We start from the raw sequence: 10,713 nt of genomic DNA, 5'->3' as shown, positions 1-10,713 counted from the left end.
TTATAGTGGAATTCTATGGTATCAGTATAGTAATATATGATTTTTTGGTTATTTAACTATATGTGTATGTAAAAAAAATTTTCTTTTTATATCCTCCATGTGCAAAATTTTGAAAGGCTTGGCAACCTACATCAAACAGCAACTAAGTACAAAGGTCATAACTAGAAGAGATAATTGTTTGCTTTACTACTTTATTTACTGTTCTATGTTTTAAGAAAAATAAGTTTATGAGCTTATTTCTAGATAGTAATAATCTATGTACATATATAATGTATAATAATAGAAATGTGACTGTATTTCACAAAATACTAGTTTACAAAACATAGCCAAGACTGGTCACTTTGTACAGACTAAAGGTCAGTTTTATATTATTGGAAATGGTAACATGAGAGCACGTGTGCTGCATCACTAACTTCTGTATTGTTAGCCAGGCATGGCAAAAAGGTCAATATAAGAAAAATAATAAATATATAAAAATGTATAATGTTATGAGATTTAAGCAATTTAGTCTAAACATTTATGTTTTCGTGTTATAATTTGTTGTCTATCTAGAATGAAAGAGGCATGATTTATATTTCCTTTTTTTTTAACATGGTTATGAGATCGTTCAAAATCGACCAAACCCATTCAGAGGTTTGTTACTGAAAATAACAGATAGAATAATTTATTTCTTTTAAGAAAATGTTTGATAATTATCTTGACATTATAAAGATTTTGATGTGAAATTTGAAACTTTTCTGATGCATATAAGTATTTTTTATATTAAAATGAATATTACTTTGCATGTTGGATTGGCAACATGCGAGAAGGAAAAGAAGGCATAAAAAAAACATTGCTTAACAAACCTTAAGACTTAATAAAAAAATTTATATTTTGCATATGAAAACATAATGTTTACTGATAATATGCTAAATTTCGTTAGCATACATTTACTAATTTTAAAGTTATAGCATGAAAACTATAACAAGCACAAAATGGTTACGAGATTGGTCCTAGGGACTGAGCCCATGCTGAAAGAGTTAAGCAGTGACCTGTTTGCATGTATTTCTTCTCTCTCTTTCTGAAGAAAGTTCTGCTTGTGAGATTTTTATAGAACTCATTTCCTTTAATTAATGTCTATAATGTAATCTTCCTCTGTACTTTCTCTCTTCTATGATCATATCTGTTTAGTGTAGATAAGACAAACCCCTGGTTTATACTTCACATATTGTAGCTTTGAATGCACCTCAGTATTTACTTTAATGTTTCCATTTCCTTATTTAGATAATTGTCTTAGTGTAGCTTACATTAGATATTCACTGATATACTCATCTTTTCTTTGCTTGACATGTCCATTTTATGGGAAACAAATGTGTTTGTGTAGGTGTCTTTGACTTGTTGGCGATAAATGTCAACAGTAAATGGACAGCACACAATTCACTTGTTTTAAAATAATATATTCAAAACAAGTCAAACTTATGTACAAAGATGTGTTACAATATTGGTTATGACAGTTGTATTCAGTGCTTTAAATAATTCTCCTTTTTGTCAAAGTCCACACAGGGAGGTTCAATTTCTTCAAACACCCTTGACAAAACAAATTATTCTATTGTATCTCTGTTGTTACAGTGCCATTGTGAAACTCACTTTAGATATTGCCCGTTACAGTTAAAATAACAATAATGAAGTCTAACAACTTTTTTTTTTTTGCATTTTGTATTTGCACATATTTATAACACACAACAGAAAAATCTTTAAATATCTTGCTCTCTAGTGGTGACAGTATTCGCATGACAATAAAAACTTAGAAGCTTCGAGTAAGATGATGTCAATAGTATTGTAAAAGCCTAGCACAACAATTGTACTGCATACACAACATGTGACTCGTACAAAGTTACTTAACGAAATTTGTCATAATTATCACTTTTGATATAATTCTTTTAACACTTGTTATGGAAACTAAACTCTTTTATATCCAGCAACGTGTGTCATACTTGAATATTCATTAATAATTATATTTTCCCATCCATGGAAGCACTTATAATTCTTGTAAGTTGCTATAAAATGCTTCATAATGTAAAACATACTTGCCCTCAATGACAAAAAAATATTAACTTGTTCTTTTATGATAAAAACACTTTAAATTAATATTAGATGAGTGAGTTAATCAACAAGAGATGGAACATACATTACTGAAATAAGTTAGTGAAATTGTATTTTTTTTTTATTTATGCATATATCTATCTAACAAAAGTAAATAAAATACTTAGGCTTCAAATTTTTGTTGTACTAAATTTTGGCAAACACTATTTTATAATGATAATAGATATGAAATCAATACTTTGTGGAATGGGTACTTTAGAATTTTGAGTAAAGTTTGTGTAGCAAAAAGCTGCCCCTCCCCAGTGGCACAGCAGTATGTCTGCGGACTTACAATGCTAGAAACCGGGTTTTGATGCCCGTGGTGGGCAAGGCACAGATAGCCTATTGTGTAGCTTTGTGCATAAATTCAAACAAACAAGCATAAAGCTGCAAAATGTGAAACAAAACTTGCAAAGATGGTATTTTATATGTATATATTTAAAAGTTTGATTTAAATATTTGTTTATATGGAATCCCCAAGTATCACTAATAAACAACCAAATTATGAAAGCAAATTCATTTGTTTTTGAAGTGGGAAGATGTGCATACAGATAAATTTATTATTACTATGAAAAATCAATTTGATAGTTACATTATAGATATGATAACATATGTGAAGCAGAACATTTTTTTTTCTTAAATGCAAATGTTTTTATCTAAGAGCATAGCTATTCCTAGCAGTAATATATATATGTTATCCAGTTTATAAGTAGCAGCTTACCAGTAGTGGAAAAGTACAAAGTAATACTTAAATAACTGTTTGCACTAATTGTACATTAAATTTTAATATTTGTAGCCATACAGTGATACTGATTTTTTTTCAATGTAATCAGTTGTATTAAGGAAAGATATTGAAATAAAATGGTAATATTGTATTACAGAAACTTATTTTATTTTATTTGTTTAGGCAAAGGAGGTAAAAACCGTAGGAGAGGAAAGAATGAAAATGAAGCAGATAAGAGAGAATTAGTGTTTAAAGATGATGGTCAAGGTATTTCTTCTTTTTTTATAATGTATAGTATCAGTATAATTTTAAAGCTGAAAAATTACAGTGTCAACAATCCATGAAGAGATAATGTGCTGAATTATAATCACAATAATTAATATCTAATTAAACTGTGTAAATGAGACTAGCTGTGAGAGATGAAATTTTTCACTTACACACATAGGCAAGTTAAATGTGTATGGGTCTTAAGGATATCATTAGTTTCGTTGATAAGCTTAATCTTTTTTTGCTAATTCTAGATTATGTAATGTTTATAAGGAGTTATCTTAAAATACATTGTTTCTTGGCTCTAGAGTATGCCCAAGTTGTGAAGATGTTGGGAAACGGTAGGCTAGAAGCCATATGTTTCGATGGTGTAAAACGACTCTGTCACATACGAGGAAAACTCCGAAAAAAGGTATTCTTGCTTAGAAGTTATTATTTTGATGTTTAAATATTTGTTACACATACATAAAAGGTAAGATTATTTTATATGATGTAATTTTGCATTATTCTACCCCATAGCATCAATTCTTTGTCATTAATGGTTGAGAGCAAATAACTTGGTATAAAACTTTAAATGTTGCCTTGAAAAGTCTGTCAACAAATTGCATCAGTCTTCTGGTTGTCAAGGCTGTTGCCTTGCATGCTTAACATCCAGCAGAACTTTGAAGACTACAGATTTTCATAACACAGTGAAAACACATTCATTTAGGCCTAATTACAACTTGCTCAAACATGTATGATAAATGTAGACATTTCTTACAATATAAGGTTTTGGTTACAGAGGAAGAGCTTCAGAGTCGGTCTCATTGCAGAAAAAAATAGTAAGCATATCAAAACCTAATCAAAGAAGCTATAAAGGTATTCAGGGTATACTGCATTGCATGGATTAGGGCTGACTGTTGATTTCTAAGCAAGTTTTATGCTAAAGTTAAACAGGTGCATTAGTATATGCTCATTGTAATTTATAAACACCTGAAAGTACAACCCTATTTTGCTACCTGATATTCAGTAATAAATACATTGAATTATTGTAACCCAATCTTCTATTGATTATTGATTTCTCGTATAAATATCTGCGAAATGGGCTTTTGCCCTTCATAAGTATGTTAACATTAATGACATATATAAACTAATAGACCTGTGAGTTGAAATTACATACATTGAGTATTGAAATGTAACAGTAATAACAATAATATGGATAAATCTTATTGATTCCTAAAATTGCATCAAAAGCTTCAATGAAATGTTAAATTTTAAGATGTTCCTTCAGAGCTAACTATTACTGATTTACACTAATAGATAGCACCAGTGCATAAATGTTATACTCTCGTTAGTCTGTGATGCACTGTATAAGTAGTGCCTATATATAGTACTGTCCCTTTTGCATTGATAAGCTCTCACTTACATGTTTTGAATATTTCTTATTGATTGGTCAAGATAATATTTAGGATTGTATACAAACTAATCATTGCATCCAGGGAAAAATAGAACTAGTAATACTAAAAACTGATTTGTTGATAATAAACAGCACAGACAGATAGATTACCATTCTGAAATTTATTAGTGATCTCTAGGTAAGTTTTTGGTTATATGATTTGTATTACTCGAAGTATAATTGAGTAATGTGAGTTTATACAAGTTTGGATGTTGCTATTTTATAGACTTATGTGTTGTTTGTATTGTTCTATTTGATAAATATACCTTAAATGCAAATTATGTATTGTATAGAGCTGAATTTGTGGTGTGGTAACTGAACCCTTATTCAAAATTTTGGAAGCTGAATATACTAAAGGAAAAATTAAACGTAGTAAGAATAAAAAATTATTTTTTGATGTTTAGTTCAGCAATATGTGAAAACTATGCACATTTACTATCACAAAAAATGCTGTAAAGAGACTTTGTTGTGAATATAATAATTCATTATTCCAAGATTGACATCAATAACATTCAAAATGCCTCAAGTGAAGAAAATTTGTGTAAAATACATTGTGCATGAAAGGTATTGCCTAGTAAGCCATCATGCAACATAGTTTTTGCCATGAAGAAAATATAATGTATGTGCATAGTTCATTCTTAGCCGTATTCATGCATGTCACCCACAAAATTAGAGTTCTTGTGCAGTAAATATTACCAGTTTCTTTACATGTAATTACATAAGTAAAAATGCCACCTTTCTTTGCATAAAGAGATCCTCACAATTGTTTATTTTTTTTCCATTTTACATGTTATGGAAAGGATGTCACAGTTACAGCTACATTGTCTGTTTAGTAGTGTACCACTGAAAAACAACACATCATTATATATATAAGCAAAAGAAAAAATGATCAGTGGCCAAAACAGTGTATAAAACTTAACTTCTTGAGGCCTAATAAAACTCTGGAAATAAATACGATTACATAAAATATGATAAAAATTTCAAGATTTATTTACTACTATGATTTGAAAATGTATGAATATTCTTAACTACATAATGAGCTGTTTTCTAATACCACATGCTGGGATCCTTACTATTAAAATTTCTATAATACAGTAAACATTTTGTGAATGGAGAAATAAACCACTTGTCTATATTTAATAAACTGAGTAAATTCAGTTTAGAAAACCTGAAAGAGTAATATAACCAGCCAATTACAGTTGTACATAGGTTTATGTGAGTATTTCTACATTGACAACTTTTGAAAGATATTTTCAACATGTGTGAACTGAAGATAAATAATATAAAACTATAAATACATGTGCACAATAATTACACAAATTTGTATGACCATGTGTAAAAAAAATGTTTACACTTTTCGTTTGTTTTATATATGTGACAACTTATAGGATATTTTAGTATTCTTGACTTTGAAATGAAAAATAAGTAATCCCATGTCAAAAGCATTTTTGCCTGATTTCAAATCAGTGTATAGAAATTAACGTGTGATTGCCATAACAACAGGTGTCTTGTGCTTCTCACCCGACAACCAAAGGAATGCTCCAGGAGACAGGTTGCACAATGTTTGAAGAAACAATTACAAATTCATCTTATTTAAAAGTTCCATATAGTAAATAAGTAATAGTTTCTAGGAAAAGCCTAGCTGACCCCACAGACATTAGTCATGTTCAACATATATCAAAAGTAAGAAAATTTGCAATTTTACATGATTATACTTTTTAATAATAAAAAAAAAATATTCGTAATATTATAATGAAATAACTGCAAAATGTAGAAAGTATTTATAAACTCACTTTACACATATATATATATATTATTTTTATTTTTTTCATACTAACATCAGTTCAAATTTGGTGAGTAACTAAAATAATATCAGAATAAACAACGTAGGTGTAACTGTAAACGCAAATATAATGAATGAAGAACAAAATATTTATGAAATTTCTAGTTACACTAGAAAATACTTGTAGTTGGGGAACAAAAATGCAGTGTAAGGTGTTATTCACAAAAATTTACTGAAATTTAGATTCAAAGAAACCTTCAACAAGGCTGTCTTGTGTAACTCCATTTTACCAAAAATTAAAACTAAGACTAGAAAAATGTATAGAATACCTGCCAATGTGTATGCTATATTTATTATTATGTTGTTGTTTCTTATCTCTACATCTTTAGATCAAGTCACAAAGAGTGCACACCCACTAAACTGAGAATCTTCTTTGGGTTATTATAGTTTTTTATGTGTAGTTTCTAAACACATTAGTGTATGGTTAGCACTTGCTTCCTCTATTGCATTTTGTACAGGGAGACTGAGCTTTTATTCCATTTTAAAGTTTTGCGTGCCTGAAATGTCTGTCAGTGGCAGTTGATTTATTTTCTTGAACCTTTCCCCAGTCAGTTTCCTCTATAGCATTTTCATTTGATTTGTATGGTGCATTTGGTTATATTTCTGGGATATTGATTCATAGCTCCATTATTTGAGAGAGTATCAGCTTTCTCGCTTACATGGGACTCCCACATGTTGAGTAGAGGCCATAGCTGAGTTCAAACTACTCGTAGATATTTGGTGGTTTTACTGTAAGATATAACCTCATTATTAAGTTTTGTGTGAGGTTTCCAAGAACATTGGTGGTTGTTGGTTGTGAAAAATGCAGATATAGATTTGCTTGGATTGATTGTTTAGTTTAATTTACTTGCATATTTGGAACATTTATTTGAAGCTTTGTTGATTCATTTTGTGCTTTGTTTGGGTTTATTCTGGATACCAGTGTTTTTCAGTTATGCTTTTTTTAAATTAAAGTTAAACTTAGAGTTAAGGAAGTTTTTAAGGATTTGTTCATTTAGTTTTAGTTACTTACTAGCTGAGAGTACCCATCTACTGGATGGATGAAATAAAAACTCCTTTATAACAAAGGATAGGAAATACATAAAGGTAACAACACTGAAAAGAAAGACTTAACTGTTTTCAAGAATTCTTATCAGTATGAAATTAGATGCAGGATCCAATCCCCCACGTGATTATATATCAGTGTGTCAAGTTGTGCTGATTTGATAGGTCTCTCCAAAATTAGATATGAAATTAAATGAGGAGGTCCACCCCCATGTCATCCTGTATCACTGTGTCATGTTGAATGCTGATTGATCAAAGAACATGGAAATGTATAAGGAACACATGGCTGAAAGGTGCAAACTTAACTTTATATATTAGATACTTATTAATTTAATTTCAGTTATTGTTATACATATAACTACATATTTTAGTTATTATTATAATTAACTGAGTGATGATGACCTTCACCTCTGTCAAAGTACAACATCTAGGGTCTCTACATTAATTAACCTTTTTACAATACTCTCCTTAGGCTAGTCAGCCACCAAAATTTAATGATCAGAAGTTTTTAGTGAACATACTTTTGGTTTACCTTCATGATTATTTTCTGCATTTCTGATGCATTCTGTTCACATACACAGGGATTTTAGATTGCATGTCCCACAAGGAATGTTGATGTATGTCAATAACTAAATAATTTTCATTATATACATTTTTTTTGTTACTGTTGTTATTGTGTTACATGTTTTTAGTTATAGTTATACTTATTATTAATAAATATCATCTGTGTCCATTGATACATTTTTGTTACAGTTAATTGAAAAACTGTTTGATACTCATATTATTATATCATTAGCATGGGTTGCAGTTTTAATATCTTTGGGGAGTTTTTGTGTATATCATTCATATAAATTAAAAACAAGGAGGGGCTAAGGACATTACCCTGGGGGATTCCCTAGTGAAATGGATAAGTTTTGGAAAGACTATTATTTACTTGTATGTTGATTTTCCTTGTATTTATGATGTCTGAGATCCAACCCAGCATCTTTTTAATGATTCTTGTTTGTCATAAAAGGGTGATAAGTTTATTTTTCCACATTTTGTCAAATACATTACTTAGATCGATTAAAACAGCAAGACTGGATTTGGTAGGTTACTGAATGATAAATATCAATTATCTCCTGTGTGAAGAAGAAAATGTGGTTTTCACAGTTATGTCCTTTCCTGTATGCTGTTTGATGATTAGATGGTTTGATTTTTGTAGAGGTTGTGATGTAGCCTATTTGAAATTATTTTTCTCCATAATTTTGCTGATAACTGAAGTAGGGGAAATTGGTTTGTAATTTCAAGGTTCATTTATTGGTTTGCTAGATTTATGAATTGGAACATTGTGTTAATTTCCAGTCTTTAGGCATGATATTTATCATGGCAGTTGAAAGTGTTTGCCCCCAGTGGCACAGCAGTAAGTCTACAGACTTCCAATGTTAGAAACCAGGCTTTGATACTTGTGGTGGGCAGAGCACAGATAGTCCATTGAGTAGTTTTGTATTTAACTACATACAAATACAAAGTGAAAAGGTATATTTTATAAATTTTATTTTTCTTGGCCTCCACATTTCTTTTAGCCTTAAGAACATAGTTTGGTTCTCATAAAACTATGCTTTTGGTCATTCTTGGATCTATTATTTCTGTTGATAGTGCCTGAAAATAAAACCAATGCAGTTTAGGAAGCATCTTTTCATCATCTTGAGTGATTCATTTGATACTTACCTGGCATCTGGGGAGTCTGCTAAGTATCCTTTCCTTATGTCCAAAAATAGGCCACACTCCTGTACTTGGTTTCCAGTTTTAGTGGAGTAATCAAGTACAGCATTTCTTTCATTCCTTTTACCACACTCAATTACAGGTGTAGAGAAAGAACTGTATAAAATTTGATTTATTTTCCATTTTTTATTATTTTCTAATTTTAAGTTTTTTAACAATTCATTTTTCAGTTCTAGGAACTATTGGGTATAGAAGATCTGGCTTTTTTGAGTCAGACCATTAATCTTTCTTTACATTTGTAACCAGTGAATTTCTTTTGCATCAGGAGCTAAAATTCCTTTGTGAACCATCATCCACTGATCCTGAATTTTAGTTGCATATTTCTGTAAGAGTGCAGATGGACTTTTTTGAAGTGCTGGATTTCCAAGCCAGGCTATACCATGCTGGCCCAAGTTCAAATGCCAAACTTGCAATATATTCTTGCCTATTATAAGATCTCATTATGATCTACAGATCTGTTTGCCATTAATAAACTTTGTAACAAGATGCATGTAAATCTCTGCTAAGTTGCTTATTGAATTGCTTATTAGATGGCGTGCCTTTCTGACTAATGCATCAACAATGTTTGTTATTTTACTTAGGATTTTATGAGGTACGTTATTCAAGGAGTTTGTTGTGTTGTCAGTTATTTTTTTATGGGAACAGTAATATGATTTGCACTTGCTTTGATCACCAAATATATGGTAGGGTGCATTCTTTAAGTTCTTCCACAGAATTACTGTTTTGTGCATTGTGCTGAATAGCTCCAGAAGCAAATTTTTAAATCATAATATTTTGTCTTTGCCCAAATGCTTATAGTTTTCTGCACTTTCTCCTTCTATTTGGAATAGTTTTTATCTACAGTCTTACAGCATGATTAGCACATACCATTTTTTCCACATTTCTGTTGTAAGATACACACTCCATAATGTTTTTATGTACAGATAAATTCCCATCACCAATCATTTTCTTGTACCAAAGCTTATGCATATTTTGTGACCTTTGAAATCCTTCTACAGTTATGTCAGACTCTATCGCTCTAGAAGACTTGTTCCAATTTCTGTAACAAATTTATTTCATACATCCAAGAATAAGTTGTTTTTTTTATCCTTTCACCAGTAATTGCTGCTACATCCTGATTTGGTTGTGTACCTGTATCCATAGCTTCCCTTATTCCATCCATGTCTATGATACCAGTTTCTATAGCAAGAAGTTTTTCTTCACAACCTGCTGTTATAACTTGCTTATGGAGCTGTGTTTCCCATTCCATAACCAGAAGAAACAAAAACATTTAGGTTTATACAATATGTTTATAACAGAAATTACATGAGAAAATATTACTTTGAAAGCACAGTCTACATATTATAACATCTGTTGTAATTCGCAAGGGTAAAAATAAAATTTTGAATTGTGTGACTAGCTTTATCAGAGCAACATGGATATTACACTGTTTGGGTTATGGATAAATATTAAACTATAAACATTTTAATATAATTTCTATGGTTTGAAAAGATATATATATATATATATATATAT

The 10,713-nt window shown here is 30.2% G+C and overlaps 1 protein-coding gene across 2 annotated transcripts in view; it reads left to right on the top strand.

Moving 5' to 3' along the window:
- LOC106478096 (eukaryotic translation initiation factor 1A, Y-chromosomal-like) overlaps positions 1 to 10,713 on the top strand; it is a 51,936-nt gene that overhangs the window by 5,078 nt on the left and 36,145 nt on the right. For both annotated transcript variants that reach the window (XM_013938614.2, XM_022381625.1), the window contains exons 2-3: positions 3,029 to 3,112; positions 3,421 to 3,524. In XM_013938614.2, the coding sequence (XP_013794068.1) occupies positions 3,029 to 3,112; positions 3,421 to 3,524 (188 nt within the window). The remainder of the gene's footprint in view (positions 1 to 3,028; positions 3,113 to 3,420; positions 3,525 to 10,713) is intronic.

Source organism: Limulus polyphemus, unplaced genomic scaffold (genome assembly GCF_000517525.1).
Source record: "Limulus polyphemus unplaced genomic scaffold, Limulus_polyphemus-2.1.2 Scaffold179, whole genome shotgun sequence".
In the NCBI taxonomy this organism is placed as follows: Eukaryota; Metazoa; Arthropoda; class Merostomata; order Xiphosura; family Limulidae; genus Limulus; species Limulus polyphemus.
Note: the sequence above shows the minus strand (reverse complement) of the source record. Positions and strands in the feature narration are given on the sequence as shown.